This window comes from Trachypithecus francoisi, unplaced genomic scaffold (genome assembly GCF_009764315.1).
Source record: "Trachypithecus francoisi isolate TF-2019V2 unplaced genomic scaffold, Tfra_2.0 Lachesis_group17, whole genome shotgun sequence".
NCBI classification, from domain to species: domain Eukaryota; kingdom Metazoa; phylum Chordata; class Mammalia; order Primates; family Cercopithecidae; genus Trachypithecus; species Trachypithecus francoisi.
Window position 1 is genome coordinate 50,634,372 of NW_022681462.1, and position 24,522 is coordinate 50,658,893.

The window sequence follows — 24,522 nt, forward strand, 5'->3', positions numbered from 1 at the left end:
GTCACTCAGGCTGGAATGCAGTGGCGCTCATAACTCACTGCGGCCTCCAACTCCTGGGCTCAGGCAACTCTCCCACCTCAGCCTTCCGAGTTGGTATTACAGGTATGTGCCACATAGTTCATCCTTCGATAAAAGTCAGATCATAAGGTTTGTTTTTCATTGAAAAGTGTGATTTTCATAAATGAGAATACCTTGACATCTCTTGTAGGTATTTAGCCATCATTAACATCTGGAAATAAAATACAAGTCACCATGCTACAGTCTCTTTGGAATAGGAATTACTGACGTTAAAAACAAACCACTTTGAGCCACTTGGTGGTGCCATGCCCTTCTGATTAACTTCAGAATGTTCCCTTTTTTCAACTGGGTTGTCACATGAAGAGAGCTGGTGACGCTCCCCACAATGATTACATTCCAGTGTTTGAAAAATAAAATTCCTAAACTAGGGCTGTACATGGCATCCGCTTTTAGTTTTATAGGCTATATCAAAATGTGTTTCCTAAAATAAATCATAAATAATAATTAAATTCATTTCTGAGAAAATAAACATGTACTTCTTGGGAATATCCCCATGTCCAGAAATATATTAGGTTCTACTGAGAGATGTAAACATAACACAGCACAAGTCTTCATTCCTGCCTTGAGGAGTTTACCATCTCATTGAGCATCTAAGGCTAACCCAATTATACAAAATCATGGAAATAAGTGCTGCAACTACATGGTACAGTATAAGCTCCAAGTGCTATTCCATTTAACCACAGGATGGGAATAATATGGTGGCCATTGGGGGAGCCTTCAAAACTGGAGGCTTTGGACCAGCTGACAGGAAGGTGTGAGATGCTCCCAGGGGACAGCGAGAAATCCACTTGGGCCAAAGTACAAAAACAGAACCTCTCACTCCCTGGGTGTTTCAGGGAGCAGATGGGTGAGGGAGATGTGGACATATGGTTAGATAAAGTGGAACTTGGAAATAGAGTCCAAATTTTCAACGAATAGTTTAGCTTGGGAGCCACAACTATTGTTTTGTTTCATTTTAAATTAAAAGGTACTGTAGGAAAAAGGGTCAGGTAAGAGTCATATGGATGGAATGGGGACACCCTGTGGGGAGACCAGCTAAGAAGCTGCTGAAACACCCCCACATGAATGAGGAGGACTCCTGACAAGCTGTGTGGCCCGAGTGCCACTTCACCTCCCTGTGCCTCAATATCTTTATCTGTGAAATGGTGACAGCAGTAACACCTACCACTCATTGGAGGATTAAATGAGTTAACGCATGCAACACACTGAAATGAGGCTTGGAAAATTGAGGACACTCTCTATTCCTTAGCTGTGTTGTTAGCAAATTATTAGAATAAGGTGCTAACAATGGAAACGAAGTGAAAGAAGTGACTCAGGAGAGAAGAAACTATAGCACTTTATAAACAGCAAGGAGGGTGAGATCCATTTTAAAAGTCTAAGCTATAAAACTATTTCTTTAAAACAAACAGCAATCAATTCATTTCTTTAAAATTAGTCTACATGTGTATTTCTTTATATCCAAGACCACAGCAGCAGAACTCCCAGGGGACCCCAAGGCTTCAGCCATGGTGTCCAGGAGGATAGTAGGACCCTGAAGCGGGGTGGAGAGAAGCAGAAGGAGAGAAGATGCCCAGCATGGGACCTGCTGAGCCCAATGTCATGGTGCAGTCTCCAATTACAGCACAAAACCGAAAGGCATCCTGTTAGCCAACAGTAAGTAAATATTTTGCTACATAAATTATTCTCACTCGCTGACGGATTTGATAGAGATTTCTTGATAGGAGTTCTCGAATTTCATCAGTTTCACCAGATGTGACCTTCCTTATTTTTTCTTCACGACAATCACTGTGAAAGTTTAGAAAAAGAATATTTTACCTTTCAACAAATATTAGAATCATTGATTTTCTTCCTTAGAGCGATAAGTATTTAAGACGAGTCTTCAGTTTTAAAAATAGCCCTTGGGGATTATTCAGTAACTTAAAATAATTCCAAATTCTGTAACTCTTATTTCAGTTTCAAAATCATTCATGGCAAGTTTAACAATTCACAAGTTTTCAGAGTCTATTCATGTCATTATATTTTCAAGGAAGAAAAACTACAATGGCTTATAATGCTACATCACTTTATTATTTCTAACACTCCATAAATAAAGTAAAATGGAATAGTTTTCTCCAACAGAAACCTGATTGACTTCAATTTACCATTAAGTTTTCATATTTTAAAAACCTCATCATAAATATTTGCAGACACACCATTTATAACATGTATGTATATCCAGTCAATCCTCATTTGTGGGTTCAATAATCATGAAGTCACCTACTTGCTATTATTGATTTATAAACCCAATATCAGAATTTCAGTATTTTTGCAGTTATTCACAGACATATGGAGAGTGACAAAAAATTTGAGTCATTTTACACACTTTCCCTGAAGATGTTGAACAAGGAGACATCTGCTTGTTTCCACTCTCGTACTGTAAATAATGTCCTTCTCACAGTCTATTTAGTGATATGATTATTTATATTTTTATGTCATTTATTGGTGATTCTGCTGCTTTAAATGGCCCCCAGGCATTGCTGAAGTGCTGTCTAGAGTTCCTAAGTACAAGAAGCCTGTGATGTGCCTTACGGAGAACATGTGTTAAGTAAGCTTGGTCATACATGAGTTTGTAGTGTTCTTGACCATGAATTCAATGTCAATGAATTAGCAATATATATTAAATAAGGTGTCTGTAAACATAAACACACATAAAATAGGTTACATATTGATTGGCTGATGAAAATTTTGTGACCAGAGGCTCAAAGGAACCTAACCTTGTATGTCCCCATAGAAAAATGTTTCAGTATTTGCAGCCGGGTACAGTGGCTCATGCCTGGATTACCTGAGGTTGGGAGTTCAAGACCAGCCTGACCAACATGGTGAAACCCAGTCTCTACTAAAAATACAAAAATTAACCGGGTGTGGTGGTGGGTGCCTGTAATCCCAACTATTCAGGAGGCTGAGGCAGGAGAACCTCTTGAACCCAGGAGGGGGAGGTTGCAGTGAGCCGAGATCACACCATTGTACTCTAGCCAGGGTGACAGAGCAAGACTCTGCCTCAAAAAAAAAAAAGCATTCAGTATTTGCATATCAGTATTTGAGGCTACTTTATGGAATGTAACCACCGCAAAGAATGACCATTGGGACTGCATTTATGTTTTTATTCTAACTCCTTCCAAAAAGGGTTTGAGGCAGGCTACAAAAATAAGTAGTACGAGAAAATAAAGAGAAAAGAAAAATCAAGAAAACAAATTAAAGCCGGGAAGGTTAATATGCATAAATGCAAGTCTTCTAGAAGAGGCACTGAGGACACAGAAATTAAAGAGCATAGTTTTCTTATATTTTTCAATGCAAATTTAGCATTGCTGTGAACCAATCATGAAAGTAATTACTGGGGTACAAAAACCTGGTGCACAATGGGTAATGGATGCACAGAGAGGAGCAAACAGAGAACTGATGCTTCAGTGGGACAGACTTCTCTAGAGTTGGATGATTCATTTTTGCCTCCTCTCAATTGCTCAGATGGTTTATGAGAAGCATTTTCTCAGGGAAAGGTGGTGTTGTTTAGACGGCTGTCCCACTTTCTAGTCAAGTTTTTTTTTTTTTTTTGATCATCAAAGTTAATTCACATATTTTCAGAGTCGGAAGGAATATAAGAGGTCATTAAGTAACAATCTATCTTTTTGATATCTCATTTTCTTATATAATGTGCCCACCAAATTCTTACCAAAATATTTTTGCATATATCTAGTGACAAGTGTACGACTATATCCTTGTTTATACTTAAACAATTTTTTATAAAATGTAATATAAACTACATGAATCTTATATGTGCAGGGAAGTGAACATACTTAGGCAACCGCTGCTCAAGTCAAGAAACAGAACATTCACTAGAATCCCACAAACTACTTCGTGTTCCTCCTACCAATCACTAATTCTCTCCCTCTTTGCCAACAGCAATAACTTTTCTGACTTCTAATGTCATAGATTCACTGTGCCTGAACTTAAACCTTACATACATGAAACAGTATAATACATAGTCTTTTGCATTTAGCTTCTGTTCCTGAGCATTATGCTGAAGATTCATTTATGTTATTGCATATGGCTATAATGCATTCAGTTTCACTGCTGTATAATATTCCATGGTATAAGTATACCACAGTTCATCTATTTTGTTGTTGATGTATATTTGGCTAAATTCCAATTTTTGGATATTGCAAACAATGCTTCTATGAATATTCACATGCATGTTTTTTAGAACACACATGATTATTTGCCATTTGCATATCCTGTTTTATCAAGTGTCTGAATAAGTTCCTTGTTCATTGTTCTATAGGATTGTCTTTTCTCCCATAGCTCTTTGTCAGTTATGTGAGGCAAGTATCTTCTCCCAGTCTGTGATTTGCCTTTTCACCCCTTTAAGGATGTATTGGGATAAACAAAATCTCATGATTTTAATACAGTTCAGTATATCAATCTTTTCCTTTATAGCTTGTGCTTTTTGGAGCTTGTTTAAAAAAAGTAATTTCCTATCACAACATTAATGTATGTTCCTACGGAATCTTCAAAAGCTTTATTGTTTCACTTCTCACATTCAGATCTACAATATACCTTGACTTGATAGTGTGAGGCAGTGGTTAATTTCATTTTATTTTCATAGGAATACCTAATTGATCAGAACCATTTATTCAAGGCATCTTTTCTCCCCCACTGCTTGTTCTGTAAACTTTGTCATTAATCAAGTTTCCATATAATGGTGGGTCTGTTCTGAACTATTTTGTTCCACTGGCTTGCTTATCTGTCCTGTTCCAATATCATATTGTTTTAATCATGTAACTTTATACTTTATCCTGTTATGTAATAGTGTAAACCTTCTAAGTCTGTACATCTTCAAATTTGTCTTGACTTTTTGTATTTCCATTAAAACTTTAGGACCAACTGATCTAAACATGCACACACACACACACACACACACACACATCCCCTAGGATTTTGAATGACATCATTGAATCCAAATATCAGCTTGAAGAAAATTTAAAATTGTACAATATTATTTCTTTTCTTTTAGTAATATTGTCTTTAATTTATCTGTTTTGCACTCAATATGTAGCTTTCTGTATTTTTCTCTTTTTCTTTATTTTGGTTATTTCCCTCTTACCTGTTTTCTAATTAAGCATTTCTCTCATTAACTCTATCTAATCTGCTGCTACACACATCAAATAAGATCATAAAGTCAGTTACTTTATTTGTAGCTCAAGAGTTTCCATTTAATAATCTCCATGATATTGCCAAAACTTTCAATGTCGTTTTCTTTCCTTAAACATACACAGACACAGACACAGACACACACATTTTATACTTTAAAAGTCTCTGTCTGATAATTCAGTTATCTGAAATCCCGTTATGCCTGTTACAACTATTTTGTTTCTTTTTCTTAATGTTTTAAATCACATTTTCTTTTTTTGTTTTTGTTTTTTTTTTGAGACGGAGTCTTGCTCATCACCCAGGCTGGAGTGCAGTGGCGCTATCTCGGCTCACTGCAAGCTCTGCCTCCCGGTTCACACTATTCTCCTGCCTCAGCCTCCTGAGTAGCTGGGACTATAGCGTCCACCACCACGCCCAGCTAATTTTTTTTTATTTTTAGCAGAGACAGGGTTTCACTGTGTTCGCCAGGATGGTCTTGATCTCCTGACCTTGTGATCCTCCCGCCTCAGCCTCCCAAAGTGCTGGGATTACAGGCGTGAGCCACCGCACCCAGCCTAAATCACATTTTCTTGTCTACTCATACGTTTGGTTATTCTTTATCAGTTGCCAGACATTGTTTAGGAAAATTCATAGAAGCAGTTTAAGGCTCTTTATAATCTTGTTTTCCTCCCTGGGTAATTTAAGCTTGTTTCTCTCAAGCGTCTAAAATAACATAACACAAAACAGGACATAAAACATAACATAACATAACATAACATACACATTTCTAAGCTTTCATATTTTAACCAGTGTCTCATTCTGCTGTGAGATCTTAAGACATCTCTCTAGGGCACAGGTCAGTTTTTCTTTTTTTTGAGACAGAGTCTCACCCTGTCACCCAGGCTGGAGTGCAGTGCTACAATCTCGGCTCACTGCAACTTCTGCCCTCCGGGTTCAAGTGATTCTCGTGCCTTAGCCTCCTGAGTAGCCGGTATTACAGGTGCACACCATCATGCCCAGCTAAGTTTTGTATTTTCAGTAGAGACAGGGTTTCACCATGTTGGCCAGGCTGGTCTTGAACTCCTGGCCTCAAGTGATCTGCCTGCCTCAGCCTCCCAAAGTGCTGGGATTACAGGAGTGAGCCACTGCGCCTGGCCTGGGTCAATTTTTCAAAATTATTACAAAAAGTAATAGTTTCAAAATACTATCAATGCATATTTAGTATTGCATTGTAATTAATAGTAATTAATTACATTAAAAAATTACATTACATTACATTACATTAATTACATTAAAAATTAATTTAAAAAATAGTAATTAATACTAACTTTTATTTTGCAAGAACATACTTACTTTAGAGATGCATATGTAGGGACAGTACTTATCATCCCAGTCTCTGCCATCTCAATGGCATGTTTTATTTCAAGCTTTTTATATAAAGATACAATGCTTGACTTTGGTTGGTTTTCCCGAATCAAAAGCTTCCGCAGATATTTATCATCAAACTTTTTAAACCTGTAAATAAAGAAACTTTCAATAAATTAATACTGGATTGACGAAGAAAATAGTTGTTGTTTTTACCAATAAAGTCATTTCCACCATTCCCAGGAAAATACTTAGTAGCAGCATTTAGCTAATCTGGTCATTTTATATATTTAGTAGGTGCCTACCTGTATAAATGTGTATGTGTATATATACATATGTACGTGTATGTATATACATACACATATGCATGTATGTGTGTATATACATAGATATGCATGTATGTGTATGTATATATAATATAGGTATGTATACATACACATATATGTATATATACACATACACATATATGTATATATGACACATACTGCTGCATTTTTATATATGACCCTGATGCACATAAACCTAGTATTCACTAATTACAGATTAAAATACATATATTTCTCTCTTTACCATTTCTCTACTTCTGCTTTTAGCAAAATTGCTCAGAAACGTTATCACTGTTTGTTTTCTCCAATTCCTCTCCTCTAATTCTCTCTTGAACATTCACATTGCTTCAATACTGCATTAAAGCTACTCTTATCAAAGTGGTCAGTGAACCACATGATATAATTGCAGTGGACAATTATGAATCCTCATGTTTCCTGCCCTCACTTGTTTAAATTATTGTCTTCATTTGGCTTCCAGGATACCACCCTGGGGTACCCCAACCTCTTTCCCACCCTTTCAGTTTTGTTTTTTTCTTTTGACCTCCTAATGTGGGAGTGCTCTGGGCCTCAGTTCTCGGTCCTCTTTCATACCGCCACTCACTCCCATCACCATCTTGCCCAGTCTCCTAGCTTTTAATAGCATCTCTATGCCAATGACCCCCACATTTGTATCTCCAGCTCCAACCTCTTGGCCAAACCCCAGATATGAGCTTTTGACTACTTACTCAACATCTGCAGTTGGATAGCTGTAGGGCATCTCAAATTTAACATATTCCAACTGAACTGATATTCTGCCAGAGTCCTCCCATCTCAGCGAATGATGACTCCACCAGGTCAAAAATCCTGGTGTCATCCGGGATTCTTCTACTTTTCTCATGTTCTATGTTATGGGCTGAATTGTGTCCCGCCAAAAATTCAGATGTTAAAGTCTAATCCCCAGTAGCTCAGACTGTGACCACATTTGAAGATCTAGTGTTTACCGAAGTGATTAAGATGAGGCCATCGAAATGGGCCCAAATCCAAAATGACTGGTGTACTTACAAAGAGAAGAGATTTGGATTCCAAGACATACAGAGAGAAGGAAGATGATGTGAAGAGGCAGGGAGGAGACAGCCATCTACAAGCCAAGCAGAGGGGCGCACAACAGAACCTTCCCTCATGGCCCTCAGAAGATGTGAGCCCTGCTGACACCTTGATGTCTGACTTCCAGCCCCCAGGATGATGAGACAATTTCCGTTGAGCCACTCAATCTGTGGTACTTTGGTTATGGCAGCCCTAGCAGACCAGTACTCCAAATCTCTGCTCCATCAGCAATTTCTGTTGGTTCCACCATCAAAATATATACAAAATCCAGCCATCTCCCACCCCATCTAATGCTATCACCCTGGTCCAAGACATCATGCTCTCTCACCGGATTCTGGTAGTGAGCACCTAATTGGCATTCCTGCTTCCACCATTGCATTTCTACAGAAGCCCAAGTGCTCCTGTTAAAATATGTCCAATGATGTAACTGTTCTGCATCTTCCTTGGGTGCAACTACAATGCCCTGTGACTTCCTACACAGTCTGGGTCTGCCCCTTTTGGTACTGTGCCCCTCTTCCTTAGCTGCAGCCTCACTGGTGTCCTTCCTGTATTAGAGACTTACCAGCAGTGCTCCCATTTCTGAGTCTTTATACTTACTATTCCTTCTACTAGGAATCCTTTTCCCCAGATACCTGCAGGGCTCACTCTTTACACTTCTTTTAAGTCTTTCCTTGACAATCATTTTCTCAAAAGTGCCCTTCCTATCCATCCTGTTAGAATTGCTCACAGCCTTCCTCTCCCAGCAGTCCCCATCTTGCTGCCCAGATGTATTTTTCTCCATAGTAGTTACCACTTTCTAGCATGACATACAATTTACTTGTCTTACTTTCTGTCTCCTGGCACAAGAATGTAAGGTCTACATGGGCAGAGTTTTTTTTTTTTTTTCCATATCACCAGTGCCTGGCACACTATAAGCACATGTGGTAGAATGAATCATTTGGTCCCAAGTCCTCCCTGTATCCACACCCTCTGCCTTATTACTTGGCAATGGCCTTCCACCATGGCCTAGATGACTTGCTTTGTCCTGTTCCTTGCCAGCATGCTCAATAATGTTCCTTGCTTTGGTCAGTGGGCTATTAGCAGACACAATGAAAGAAGCAGTGGCTTAACCTGGGCTTGCACATGGAGGCTTACATCTTGTGCTTCAACAATCACTATTAGAAAAATATGCAGAGTGGCTCCTTAGTCCCAGGACAAAGGTGACTGTCACATGGAGCAGAGTCACCTCACCCCAGTCACACCCGATAGGTCCAGCCAGAATCAGCTGGCAGCCAGCCAACCCACTGGAGCACATGAACAAGCCCAGCCCCAACTGGCCGAGCCCAATCAGCCTCTTGACTCATGCGCTTTATTAATAATGACGTGTTCTGAGCAGCTGAGTTTTGGGGATGGTTTGTTACACAACATTATAATGCCAATACATAAGTGAAGCAACATGCAATAAATATTTGTTGAGAAAGAATTAAGTGTACTACTACTTGGTCACCACAAGTCCAAGGCGGTTTATAGACACACCTGTGCCGTGAAAGGCATCAGTGTTAACCCACATTCTTGTTGGTAGTCCTTTGTTCTAAATACTAGAGGGCTCTGAGTAATTAACGAAGAGCCATCCTGAATGTGCTTTCTTTTTGGCTGGCCACTAAAGACTGGGTCTACTTTTTTCTACTTTTAATTGGAGTTTTATGTTAGGCCCATTGGGCCAGGACTCCTGGCAGCAACACACCTTTTAAAACTTTTATTATTGTTGTTGTTTTAGCTTTTCACTAGAGAGAAGTAAAAGGAAGAACAAGCACCAAGGACAATGGCATCTGCTCTATTTCGTGTAGGGATAGTGTGTTTTCCTTGCTTCAGTCCCACACCTTTCATTTCTCTGCTAAGCTAAACATAGGTGTTCTATTTCACCATCATTACATTGCTTGTGCCAAGACTGAGAAGGGTCCCTACTGTATCCCCCTTCATTTCATTCTCAAAGGATCAAATGCCTCAAGAATTCTCTGGCAGAACCACTGGAAATCCACAGCATAAGGATTCCAGAGAAAAGGGAAGGACACTCAATATGCCTGAAACAATCGCTTCTTTTTGATGCTGATTTTTAGTAACATTAACAATCACCAAGGATGTGATCTCAGCAGAACTCATTTTTAAAATGTCCTGTGTCAGCACCACATCCCACTGCACCCACTTCCCTGCTCTACCTATGTGCCTTTGACAATCCTGGAAACTTAGAAATTTTCCTGGAGAAAAATTGTGCACGGAAATATATCAATGCTTTCAAAATTATTAAAAGAAGTGTATCCACTGCAGTGGCAAATGCTAGCCACGTAACATTACCTTTCAGGCATGGGGCAAGGTTGGCGCTCTCATCTTTGGCACTTACAGCCAATTAGTCTGGCAGCCTTTGGATGTGTGCCTAGGGCAGACTCACGGACCCCAGAGATAATGTCTCTGCCTGAAAGACAGACGTAGCCAGACTTTCTCTGACATTTCTTCTCCTGAGTTCCAGACCAAACCCACATGACCACAGCATCTACCTCTTCATTCTTCTGACAGTGCCCCAGGACCAGGTGGCCTGATTACTGTGCAGGGCCAATCTCTATTCCCCCATGTGGGAGGCAGAGCAGCAGTAGACATTTTGAACCTAACATTCACTTTGGAAAGGGAGCCAGCTGTTCTGGGTTACGCCTCTCATATGTCATTTCAGGAAATTACTGAGGGGATGCTAAGGAAAGGGAGGAAAGTGGTTGGGTTGAAAGGAACAAGGTAGGCAGAAAATAGGCATTGCTATGAAAACAGTGGAGAAGAGAGGCAAAAAGGTCTGTTCCACTGACTTGGCACAGACGGGGACTCCTCCATGCTAGGAGGGTCCCACGGTCATAGGGCAGATGTATAGGATCTCTGGTCTACCACCTGCCTCCAGAAAAGGGCATACTTCCCATGAGAAATGGCCATTTAAAAATAGTTTTATAATGGAGAATATAATTTGCTTAATTTTATTACCCTGTGTTCCCGTGTAGCTAACTGGGCATGCTCTCCATACAAACAAAATCTTTTTCCTTTCATTATATAGTAAGGCTGAGTCCCAGGGCCCTGTCTACATTAGTAAACAGTGTTGTAAAGCTTGTAAAGGTTGTTCTAGCACTGAAAGTCTCTGTCACTCATTATATTACCTAATAGTCTCTCTCTCACACACATATATATACACACACACACAGGAGTCTGCTTGCTTTGTGATTGTTTTGTTGTGTCTATAATATTACAGAATTTCAGGCCTGAGTCTATGGCTTATACTTCTTATGTAGCCCAGTATTATGCCAGCATATATGAGCAAACAGGAAACACTAAAAAATTCCCTTGTATTAAGTTGCAGACATTGGTAGGTTAGTAAATTTAATATAAATTAGCAATGGAGGGAAAAAATTCTGTTAGCAAGTTAAGAAAAATAAAACAAGAGGGATCTACCAAATATAGTTTAAAACGTGTCCTTCTGTCTTCAGGGATTAGCTTAAATGCTGCCTTCAAAAGTCTCGCCTAGCCCGTGATGTGCTAATAAATGTTTAACAAATTGCTCTGTGAAAACAAAGGGCCTTGATTTGTAGCATTTGTCAGTTCCATGATACAAGTCCTGATTCAAGCAACCACTCTGGACAGTGCCAAATGTGCAGTCAGGAAGAGAGGTACGTGATAAGCTCCCACTAGCAGATGGGGGCTGGCTTCTCTATCCCACTGCTCCTAGCTCTGCTGTCAGAATTGGCCCTAACTTCTCGACCCATAACGCTGTTTCTCAGTTTATATTAAAGCATGCATCTAATTCTGCCTGTCTAGTCTACCTTCTCCACTTCAACTTTAAGATCCTTGAAGACCAGTACTGAATGGTATTTATCCAACACAGAGCCTTTTACAGAGTGGTAAACTCTGTGTGTTTGTGTGTGTGTGTATGTGTGTGTGCGCGCCTGTGTGTATATGCATTTATATAAATGTATGTAATTTTTCAGGTAATTTTAGCTATATATTATTTCTGCTCATCTGTTTACATCCTTAGATGTTTACATCAAATCTCTGCATTTGACAAAGTCCTGCACCATGTGTGGCAAAATGGATAGTAATGGAAGCCCTAGTTTTCAGCCAAATAGATCGCAATCCTCAGTCCTCTTTGCAGAGAGGAATGGCCACATGACTGAGTCCAAGCCAATCATCAGAAGAATCATGTGGCAGCTTCTGATGGTTTCAGTTAGAAGGCAGCTATTAATAGCACATATGCTTTGTCTCCTCATCATCTTTCATCCTTCTTGCTGCCTCTAATGGCTAATATTGATGCAGCCATTGTGGTTCAAGAGGCAGTCTTGGAAATGAAGGCTACTTCTTAGTGGATCGACTAGACAGAGGGTCCTCAGACCCTGGGGAGTCTTGGAGTAAAACTCATCTATTAAATGTAAATTGCCTATCTCTGGCTATTTACAGAAGTGGGAACTAAGCTTTACCTTGTTTAAGCTACTATTATTCTACATCTCTATTATAGCTGAACTTTATCTTAGAGGACATACTATGGTACAACACAGGAAAGATTTCCAATTAAAAAATAATACAAATCAGTAAGTCCTGCTTTCAGAGTAATCCTGGGCCACTTCATAACCCAATGGCATAAGACCTTCTTACTTGTCTCTCCAAAAGTTGTGACCCCAGTGTCCACAAACGTCTTCAATTCCAGTCTTCACATGATCGAACAACTAAAACAGAAAAAGCAGGCAAACGGATTAGTCTTTACCCGAAATCAATAATTTTCACTCTACTTATATCATTTCTAAACTCCAAAGACCTTCATGGCTTTTGCTTCTTATTTGTTTATTATTTATTACCAAAAGCAATAAAACAGTTCATTTTCAAACAAATTGATGAAATGTTTGTCATGTCAGTATTAGATAAGTCTTCGATTATTTTGCTCACCTATAACAGTTTGTTAATAATTTTGAAAAGTATGAAATATGGTAATAATTTCCCAGTAGGAACATTTCCAGGCTGAAGGAAGTAAAAAGAGGGGACTTCTTGTCTCTCTGCTCATGCAGGAGTTTAGCAAGCTAAGCTGGAGAAGTTACTGTGGGTCCATATCTATTCTATACTCCCTGAGCACATTCCCTCTTCAGGGTCTCCTCCCTCTCACCCTGCCATTCCTTTCTTCTTCAGGAAATGGACAACTTGGTACCAAGCTGTCTGACTAATTCAAATATTTTTCCTTTATCATTAAAGGTATTACACTTTCTTAACACCTACCCGACAATAGATTTCTTCACTGACAGCTTGTTGTTTCTTATTGGACCTCTTGACATCAAGAAACTCCACCAGTGGTCGAATAGTTATTCCCTGAACAGGAAACACAATTTAAGCGTTTAATATATATTTATACAATTTAAAAATGGTTTAATATAAATATTTTAATATAAATTTTTTATAAACTACATTTTAATATTCAAGGGTAACCTCTCCTACGCTTTGATAAGCAATGACAAAAGATATTCAGCTACCAAGATTTAACACAGTAAATGTAACTTTTTGTTAATTTTTCCTTCTTTTCAAATAGCTGGCATATTTTCAAAGGACCATGTCCTCACAAAAACAAAAACAAAATGGAAGAAGCAGAGAAAATAATTACAAAAATTAATAAAGCAGGCCAGGTACAGTGGCTCATGTCTATAATCCCAGCACTTTGGGAGGCTGAGGTGGACAGATCACTTGGGGCCAGGAGTTCAAGATCAGCCTGGGCAACATGGTGAAACTCCGTCTCTATCAAAATAATAATAATAGTAATAATAATAAAGTATTATCCAGTTCACAGGAATCACCTACTTGTTATATTATCCATAGAAAACTTATCAATGACTCCTTCATTTGTTCATTTATAAAAACAATTTTCACTGAGTTTCCACTGCACAAGTGTCAGGGTCTTGGGCATTTGGAACCCAATGATGAATAGTTAAGGACCTGGGTTCTAGGACTTTGTAGTCTTATACAAAGTCAGATACTTCCGAAAACAGTTACAAAATAAGCAGAAGAGGGATGACTGGGCTAGCACAGGAAGCAGGTCAAAGAAAGCTTGGAGCAGAGGAGACACTGGCAGGCAGTGGTGGAGATGCTGGAAGCATATCCCAGTGGAGACCACAGCACAGCAAAGTGAGAGGGGGCTTGCGGCCAGTCTGGGCATGTTCATGGGTGAACTCGGGAAACGTGGAGAACGATCAGCTCTTCATTCAGTAAACTAGGAGGAGAAAAATTCCTTAATGTGACAAAGACATATGCCAGAAATCAATAGTGAACATATCACTTAAAAATGAAACATTACAAGCATTTCTGTTAGAGCCAGAAATAACACAAGGATGCTCTGTCTCTGTCTCTGTTCAGCTCTCTGTCTCTCTTCAGCACAGTTCTGCGTGTCCCAGTCAACTGAGAAGAACAGACAGATGAAGAGCTAGATGAATAAGTACTGAAAATGGAGTGACAAAGTTTTTGTTGCTCCTGGATGATTGACTTTTTGTCCTAAAAAACCTGAAATAATATCTTTTCATTTAAAAATAACAAGAAAATTTGGTACAGTGACTAACACAAATTCCATCCCAGATGTTAATTTTTAAATGTAACAGAATAAATGCCTACACAATAGCAATGAAAAAACATATAAAAAGAGAGTGTGTGTGTATATATATATATATAACATACTAGTAGATACTAGTATCTACTAAGTAGATACTAGTATCTAATAATATGTTATATAATATACTAGTATTCTATATAGATACTAAATATGCATATATATATATACCATCCATTATCTCTATATATGTATGACACCCTATCATAAATGCACAAAACCTTTACAAGGAGAAGTATACAATTTAACTGAAGAAGATTAAGGACATTTTGAGATATCAGAAAAAAAAACATAATTCTCTAGACAGGATAACAATATTGTAATGACAGTTTTCTCTCAACTAACATGTATCGACAATGCAATTCCAGTGACATATTCCTGAAGATTTTTACCATAACATAAATCAGAGGCTGATTTTAAATTAACCTGGAAAAGTAAACGTAACCAGAAGATTTTAGAAAAAGGAGACTGAAAGGGAACTTACAGACATCAAAATGAACTGTCAGTGAATATACTTAAAAGTAATGCAATACTGGCACAAAATAGGGCAGGTGAGGAGGGGTGAGGGTCAAGATTCCCAAGTTTCTTGCTTGGTGGGCGGATGGCCACTACTTCCTGGCAGGAAGGATCATGGGTAGGAAGCGTTGTTAGGATTTCGGGGACAGAGGGTAGCTATATAGGGGGACGTTCCCTGCCATGCATTTGACTTTCATCTCATCTCTCCTCATGTCTTTCAGTCTCTAAGAATGCTTTTGATAATACAAACTGACTGAGACACACACACACACATACCCACTACACACACACACACACACACACACACACATCCATTTTTTAAAGGAGGTGATTGGTTTTTTTCCATCAGTCTAGCTCTGGGCATTTTTCAGCTTAATTTTCATTTAACTTTCTGAAGTGTGAACCGATTTTGACCAAATTTGGTATAAAACACATCTTGGGTTCTATTTGTATTTCAGTCTACCACTTTGAGATAACATAAAAGGTAACAGCAGTTTTCCAGTGAACACATGTTCTGTCATTTCTAACTGATGTAAATGAAAACGGGTGTAAACATGTGGTTCTCAGAGATGGGAGATTTCACCAAGTTCCAGATTCCATGAAGCCACTAGTTTAATAATAGCTCAAGGAAAAGTTGACAAAATCAATGTAACTTTTAAAACTCTGTAATGTGTTCTAAAGACACAAGCTGCTGTTTCACATGCTCTTGTCCTATCAGTGTTCATTTAGTAAGTAATAAGTGAGTGACCAGTCTTTGTAAATACAGGACATGAAATAAAGAAAGGACCCAGGGCTTACCCCAGTCCATATGTTGATTCCTTCCACCCTACAGATGATCTGGAAGTGAAGGCACTACCATAAATAAATCACAACTGATCAACTCCAGGAAGAAAGTGTAGCCTACCACGCCATCAACTCAAGTTTCTGAAAGCATAATATATTTATGTTTGTAATCATAAAGCTTATAACAGCATGTGTTTGTATATACAGTCTCTTTTAATAGGCGCCCTTTTTTCTCTTTGAATTGCCTGCAGTGGTCATGTCATGCTCAATAAGAATTATTTGGTGAAGGCTGCCTTACTTCCTCTCCCTCCATTCTTACTTTCCTTCCTTCTTCAATCCATCTATTTCTCAGGCAGAGTATGTGACATCTGTGTATGCCACAGTAAGCCCCCAACACTGGATGTTATATTCTAGGAGCCTGGGTGTCTGGTTGGGAAGGAGAAAGAAATACAAAATACCAAGAAAGCACCTTATTTTACCCACATTAGAAAATTTCTAATTTAGATCACCCAGGGAATAATCCGATAAGGCTTAGAAAAATAAAATAGCTTGCTACCATCCATACAGGATTAAAAAAAAACAACAACAAAAACAAAAACAAAAAAAAAACAAAAAACAAAAAAAAAAACCTTAGCTCTTCATCAAACTACCAATAGAAATATTTGCAAATACAAGTTAAATTTTCACCCGTTCATTCACTTTGGCATACATACTAAACACCACCTCTGAGGGTCAGGCCTGCCTGGGAGAATCATGTAACAGCAGGAGCAGGGAGAGTAACGGAGAGAATGATTTGTTTTGCATCTTGTTCCATCTCTGCTTTCCTCCCACCCAGCATCTCCCAGCTCCCATTTATATCAGAGGGGAAAACAAACAAACAAAAAATAATACAACTGCGATGTGAGTGTCATAAGCATTCTTCTCATCTTTTTTTTTTTTTTTTTTGAAGAAAATGAGTTCTTGTGTGTGTGTGTGTGTGTGTGTGTGTGTTTGGAATTAATATTTGCAAAATAAAAAGGACAGGGGAGAGAGAAACTGCCTTATATTTCCTTGCTGATTTAGCAGGTAATTTCCAGAAAAACTTGCAGAAACAATTTTCATGGCGCGGTGGCTCAAGCCTGTAATCCCAGCACTTTGGGAGGCCGAGACGGGCGGATCGCGAGGTCAGGAGATCGAGACCATCCTGGCTAACACAGTGAAACCCCGTCTCTACTAAAAAATACAGAAAAAAAAAAAACTAGCCGGGCGAGGTAGCGGCCGCCTGTAGTCCCAGCTACTCGGGAGGCTGAGGCAGGAGAATGGCGTAAAACCCGGGAGGCGGAGCTTGCAGTGAGCCGAGATCTGGCCACTGCACTCCAGCCTGGGCGATAGAGCAAGACTCTGCCTCAAAAAAAAAAAAAAAAAAAAATCACTGTCGCTGCTATGCTGTCTTATGGAAGATCTTTCTCACATCACACACTTGGTCACAGAGATCATAAATTCTGTTTCACAAACAGTGTTTATCTTAGAATGGGATAGGTGGAGTGAGAAGCATTAAAGCGTGGCAGTAGCTGTTCACAGTCCCCATCTGTGTGTCTCTCATTTAGTACTTTCCATGCCACACATTGATTTCCCCTTCTATGTCTGTCCGTCTCTCCCCTAAACTCCAGCTTTCTCTTTGCTGATCAGGATCTCCCTCTCTCCTGTACCATCAGTCTCCAAACGTGCTCCCATCTTTGAAAATCAGAAACAAAAGCCATCCTATGACAGATACCCACCTCTGGCCACTACCTCCTTTCTCTAAGAAACCTCAAGAGAGTTGCCCATATCTCCTGCCCCCCATTTCTCTCCTCCCCTCCCCTCTCGAATCCAGCCAGTCGGGGTGTTGTTCTCCTGACTGACCCAAAGTGCTCTTGTGCAGAGGCCACTCATCAAAGCGTCACTACATCCAAGGCTGCGCTCTCCACTCACACTTGGTCTGACCTTGCAGCTGCTTTTGTCACAGTTGCTAGAGGCCTCTCCTCTCCTTCCTGCGTAACCCCTTCTGATGTTTCTCTTCCTTTAGTGGTCATCCTTTCCAGTCTCTTGGGCTGATTCCTCAACCTTTTCTTGATTTCTAAATATTACTGTGTTTCAGGGTTCAGTTGTCAGATGCCTTCTTTTCTATATTCTTTCTATGCTTACACCCTCAAAAATTTATTCCAGACTTATGTATGTTAAAAACTATATCTTGAGGAATCCCAAATTTACATCTCCTACTCTGGCTTCTCCCCCAAATTTCAGACTCATATATATAACTGCCTATCCAACATATCCACTTAGATGTCTAATAGGCAAATATATATGTCCAAAATGTACACATCCAAAACTAAGCACGTGATGTCCCTTCCTTCAAACACACGGAACTTTTACTGCTCTTCCTCTCACATCCTAAACTTTTCACGTACATTGTTCCATCTTAAAAAAGCCTGATCATCTTGCTCATTTTATTGTAGGATTGTTGTACAGTATTCTAAATTCTATGGAACCCCACCTAATAATGGCCTATGTTAATGAAATACAAAGATTGTGTCCTTCTTAAACAGTACATATATAAAAAATATGACCATTTATTTGACAAATGAAGGCACATTTGAGGGTCTTCACAAGGTCTATAAAATAGTGAGCAGCATCATTCCAGTTGGAGAGGCTAAATTAGCAAAGGTTCATGTAATTGCTGGGGAAGGCTACTCTACCGTGGCCCCTGAGCACCCCCACATGTTCTTGCAGAGGATGCCAAGACTGTCAGGCCTTGATTACTTTTTTACCTAGGCCATTTCTCAGGGTTGCAAGCAATGAGTACTCTTGAGAAATAAAGTAAGATCACCCTTCTGAGAGAGCAACGTATCCCCAAACTCTGTGTCCCCCTCCTGCAATCGAGACCATGACATGTGCAGACATCCATCATGGGTCCCTTGTGTCGCCCCCATGGGACAACGAGGTAGGGAAAACGGACACAAACCAACACATGGCCGTGGCTCCAGCTTTTGTCATGGACAAAAACGTCCTCTGTCTTTGACTCAGGAGTCTTCTGCAGCATTCATGAAATAGTAACAGGCGAACTTGTTAGCTTACAAGTATAATAAGACCCCAGATGCTTCACAATTCTGCACAGTGACTTAACATAAGTTACATCACTAATGTGCAAAAGAGGCTGCTATCTATTGAATTTTGGTTAACCTTCCCACTTGACGGACTTCTAGATAACCACTTAATACATTTACGGTATTCTTGAGATCTGCCATAGGGATTAACTACGTAATCATTATTGTACTCTAATCATTTTTCCATCCAAAGACAAGTATATTGAAAGAGCTCACCTTTTTCTTTCTTTTGTTACAAGTTTTCTTTCATTTTTTTTGTGTTTGTTTGTTTGTTTGTTTTGAGACGGAGTCTTGCTCTGTCGCCAGGCTAGAGTGTAGTGGCAAAATCTCGGCTCACTGCAACCTCCGACTCCCTGGTTCAAGCAATTCTCCCACCTCAGCCTCCCGAGTAGCCGGGATTATAGGCAGACCCCACTGCACCCAGCTAATTTTTGTATTTTTAGTAGAGACAGGGTTTCACCATGTTGGCCAGGATGGTTTCAATCTCCTGACCTCGTGATCTGCCTGCCTTGGCCTCCTAAAGTGCTGGGATTACAGACGTGAGCCACCGCACCCGGCCTCGTTACAACTTTTCTTAATGTAGTATATTAAACATGGCAACTCGTGAGGTGAAAACCCTGTGTCAGGTGTCATACTCTATACATATATTTCCCCTGCGCTGCCTGGACCATTGTCTAGATTTTACAGCTAAGTAAACCGAGGCCACAGAGGCTGCAAAAAGCAGGCCTAGAATATCAACCCACAATAGCCTGACTCTAAAACTGCGCTTTATATAACTGTCCTCCACCTTCCCCAATTTTGAATATAATTTAAATACATGAGAAATAGCTTATATTTGATATAAATAAAATTACCAATCATATTGGAAAAAAACAAACTCAAATGTCCAAGGAATCAGAATCGTTTCCTCATTCAATATTCCACGGCTGGGCATGGTGGTGGCTCACACTTGTAACCCCAGCACTTTGGGAGGCCAAGGCAGGTGCATTACTTGAGGCCAGGAGTTTAAGACCAACCTGGCGAACATGGCGAAACCCCAGCTCTATGAAAAATATAAAAATTAGCTGGGCGTGGTGGTGCATTTCTGTAATCCCAGCTCCTCAGGGAGGCTGAGGCCGGAGAATCGCTGGAACCCAGGAGGCAGAGGTTACAGTGAACCAAGATCGTGCAACTGCACTCCAGCCTAGGTGACAGAGAGAGACTCTGTCTCAAGAAAACAAAAAACAAAAAAATTCCCCAAACAGGACCATATTCTACTAACATGATAGTGTGCCTCATAAAGGGACTACATCACTTGCTAATGAGCAACACGATTCAAACAATGTGAAAATTCTCCTGATAAACTGTGATATCAAATAGTGCATCATACATCGTGTGAAATCCTATTTTTGAAAATAGTTATAACTCAGTAGCACCAGGTTGGAAGAGCTTATCATATAAAATATTAAAATAAGGGGAGAAAAACATATTTAAAGTTTAGTAATCGGTCCATCAACATAAAAACTGTCGTTTGAAAAAGAATACATAATTCTTACTTGAAAGGCAACATTTTATGCATGGATTTGTAATTAGTTATTCCTGCTATATTTGTATCTCATCAAGTATTTCCCTCCAGGCTTCCTTCACTGAATTCCTTAATTATTGAGGAATTCTGGAAAAGACATCTTTTCTTAAGGGAGTATGTGTGTATTTATGTGTGTGTGTGCATGCACACTTGTGCACGTGCGTGTGTTCAGAGTCTCTTAAGAACCAGTGGTAGGTAGGAGAATAGGAGGAAGAGGATGTGGTCAGAGTCAAGGAATCAAGCAATATGCATGCAGTCACCAATCTGCGCTCACACAAGGGTAGTTAGAGAACAGGAAAAGGAAGATATCAACACAAGTGGAACTGCAGCAATTTCTCTTCTCTATGGATATCCAAGTGAACTTGGCCAGACTCTCCTTAAACCTCATCAGAGGAAAGAGTGACATCTCTACACCTGCAGGCTCTAAACAATGATCCCCAGATGTCTCCCTTAGTGGAGGACTAGCTTGATGTGTTCACAATACCAAATTTGGCTAATACATCTCAACTGTGCTGTTTGTTGCTTCAGGCTTTCTCCTTTTCTATCACAGCCTTTACCCACCTTCATCTCTCTCCTCCCATCTATCCTCCTTCTGTCCTCTTCACACTCAGGGAAAGCCAGGCCCCTACATCACTGAGAGCAGGTGATCCATCTCACATGAACTTCCTGACTTCCAGCCTCCCCTGTCCCCACAAGCTGTCTGACATTCCACACAATACAAGAGTTAGCAGTCATCCTTCTGTTGATCCTCTGCCCTGCTTTGGCTCACTTCTCACATAGTCTTACTGAAGAATCTTCCAAAATAAAGAGGACTGCATCTACTTTTTCTCAGCTCTGCCACTACTTCCCAAGGGCAAGTCGTCACCATTTCTGGCCCATATTACTGTGCAAAAGCAGAAAGGTGTTGATAATAAAGACAATAACAGAAGGTGGTCATCTTAACTCAGGAAAGGGTCTTCTCCAGGATTCCAGAGGACTCGCTGTCCCCAGTGTTGGAAGGCATGAATGAATGAAGGATGAACTGTCTTTTGAAGAAATGACTAGAAGGAAGGAGGAAAATCATGATGCATTACAATACTAAGCACTCGCTACACACCAGGCTCTCTCCTGGACACCTTATTCAGGGTCAAAAGCAAATAGGTTTTGACTCGGCTCTACATTTTTATATCTGTGCAAACTTGGTAAACTGACTTAACCTCAGTTTCAGTGCCCCACTTTCCTCATCCACAAAAGAGGGATAATAAACCATGATTCCTAGAGTTATTATGTTCCATGGAGTTGTTATGAGGGTTAAATGAATTAGCATGTAAGATGCTTAGATTTGCATCAGGCACCCAGAAAGCATTCAGTGACAAACCGTTAAATAAATATGAATACATTTTTAAAACACAGGCACACCTCCTGATCTTCCTCCTTTTTTACCCGCCGCTCGTTCTCAGTTCTTCTTGGCTGCTCCCTTCTTCCCACGATGTCATAAGGTTGGGCTGCCCCAAGGCCTAATCCTTACTCCTCTATTGTGGTTCTTCAGTATATATTTTCACTCCTTTGACAATCACGTCCAGCTTCATGGCTGCTAATACCAATTCTCTGCTAGTGGCCAGAGAGCCCCTTTCCTGAGCTCCGGACTCGTAATATCTGCCTCATCCGTATCTCTGCTGTAGGTCTAATGGACACGCCTAATGCAGCATGCCCATAATTGAACTGACAATCTCCCCACCCCCACCTCTGCCATGCACAGACTTCCCCTTCTCAATTGAGGGCAAGTGCATCCTTCTAGCTGCTCAGGCCAAAACCCCTGGAGTCCTGAGTGACGCCTCTTTCCCTCACAACATGTCTAACCCATCAGGGAATCCCATAGGTTGCTCCATCAGAAAGTATTCTAGGATCTTACCACTTCTCACCAACTGAACTTCCACCAGCCTGGTCCTGCCTGGTGACTGCAGGGCTTCCATGCTGGATTCCCACATCCACCCTTTCCTCGCAACAGTCTATTCGCAACACAGTAGCCAGCGTGATCCTTTTACAAAGGAAGTCAGAACATATCAGAGATCTGCATGACACTTTCTAATGGCTCCCATTTCACTTGGAGAAGAGCCAAGCTTCATACACTGGCCTGCATGGCCCTGTGTGATGTTGGACTCCAGAACCTGCCTCACCTCATTCTCCTACACTCCACACCACACTCTGTGGCACTCCGCCACACTGGCCAAGAGCACACTGCTTTCAGAACACACTTGATCCCTCAGCCCATTTGCCTGAGATGTTCTTGGGCTTAGCTAATTCCTCCACCTTCTGCACGCCTTTGCTCAAATCTCATTTTTCTTGCTGTTCCCTTTAATTCCAACATTTGATGTTGGAATTGTAGCGTTTCCCCCACCACTTTACCCTCATCATGCTTGACTTCTTACTGTATCCTTATTATATAACAATTTTCACCTTCTAACATGCTCTGTGATTTACTTGTGTTTCTTGTCCAGTGCTGCCAACCCCTCTGAAATGTAAGCTCTGCAGCAGGGACAGGGATCTTTATATGTTCTGGCTCCTAGAGCACTGCCTGGCACTTAGCAGGAGTCCAGTAAATATTTAATAAATGAATATCTGCAAAATATAATCTTCTAAGAGTTGGCATCTTAACTTAGATTGATTAATTTGGAAAGTAGGGATCTGAACACAGGCCCGCCATACTTCCTGCCTCCCAATATTAAACATGCATTCATCCTTTCCTCATTTCAGGGGAGTCACCACTAGGCAATCAACTCATGGGGTCAAATAGCTGTTGGAAGGTCATATGTACAACTAGCATTTAACAAGTGCATTCGCTAAGTCAGAAAAATAATAAGCATTAGCAAGTGCAGTTCCTAAGTTTCCAGTCATAAGATTAGAGCACTTAGTTTAGTTTCCTTAAATAATAATTTCTCTGTGTAGGCCAAGTGACCAAATTGGACTCTCTAAGGCCCCTCAACAATCTAGTGACATGAACCCAGACAGGAAATATCATTTTCCCTAGTAACTAACTACCAAAGTTTCAACACACCTTTGCTACTTTGATCCTGTAAACAGAATCCAATATTCTGAACAATATTTTTTGCCCTCCTGGTAAAGGGATTACTGTACTCACCAGAATGAAGACAGTAAAGAATATGACAACAATGGCAGCCGTAATAAACAGCTTTTTCCGAGGAAACACAGCAGCAGGAAGGAGAAACACTAGTGCAAAACAGATGGCACCTCGCAGTCCTCCATAGGCAATGATGAACTGATCCTTGAAGGTCAGGGGAATGGTCCGGAACCTATTAATGACCTGAGTCAGGACAAAGACACCTGCAAAGAAAGAAAACCCAAGAGGAAACAGACTGGGTGACTCCAGAATATGAAAACACATAGACTCATTTTCTGTGCTTCTGCGACAGGGACAAAGGATTTAAGAATAGGCCCCAAAGTCTTTCCCCTTTTTCTCTGTCTTGCTAGTAATACCAGGTTCTGGGTCTTTCATGATGTTCCAGGATCATGGGTGAAAATGTGAAATCAGAGAAGACAAGACAAACTAATCTAACTTATAACAAAGGCATGAAGATACTAAGAGAAGAAAAGAATATATCAGGAAGGGGCGAGAAGAGGAAGAGAGAGAGAAGATGAAGAGGCCAGTGAGGAAGGGAAGGGGAAGAGGAAGAGGCAGAGGAAGGTGAGAAGGAAGAGGAGGAAAAAGAGAAACAGGAGGACAAGAAAGAAGATAATAGGGAAGAGGAGGAAGGAAATGAGAAAGGAGAAGAAAAGGAGGAAGAGGAGGGTGTAGGAGAGAAAAAAGTAAAGGAGGAAGAGGAAGAAGAGGAGGAAGAAGTAGGTAAGAAAGAAGAAGAAATTAAGCAGATAAAAAAGAAGCCTCAA

General features: G+C 40.2%; 1 protein-coding gene and 1 long non-coding RNA gene across 2 annotated transcripts in view; one reads left to right on the forward strand and one right to left on the reverse strand.

Annotated features, from left to right (window-relative positions):
* The window catches only part of SLC9A2 (solute carrier family 9 member A2), a 93,808-nt gene that overhangs the window by 6,427 nt on the left and 62,859 nt on the right, over positions 1 to 24,522 (reverse strand). Inside the window, exons 5-9 of the mRNA XM_033175587.1 lie at positions 23,756 to 23,958; positions 13,281 to 13,370; positions 12,669 to 12,739; positions 6,595 to 6,756; positions 1,767 to 1,863 (exon numbers count right to left, since the gene is read on the reverse strand). Coding sequence (XP_033031478.1) covers positions 1,767 to 1,863; positions 6,595 to 6,756; positions 12,669 to 12,739; positions 13,281 to 13,370; positions 23,756 to 23,958 — 623 coding nt within the window. The remainder of the gene's footprint in view (positions 1 to 1,766; positions 1,864 to 6,594; positions 6,757 to 12,668; positions 12,740 to 13,280; positions 13,371 to 23,755; positions 23,959 to 24,522) is intronic.
* On the forward strand, positions 42 to 16,859 carry LOC117062277. Its single transcript, XR_004428286.1, has 3 exons — positions 42 to 102; positions 1,542 to 1,731; positions 16,001 to 16,859. It is a non-coding gene; the product is annotated as an uncharacterized LOC117062277 (long non-coding RNA).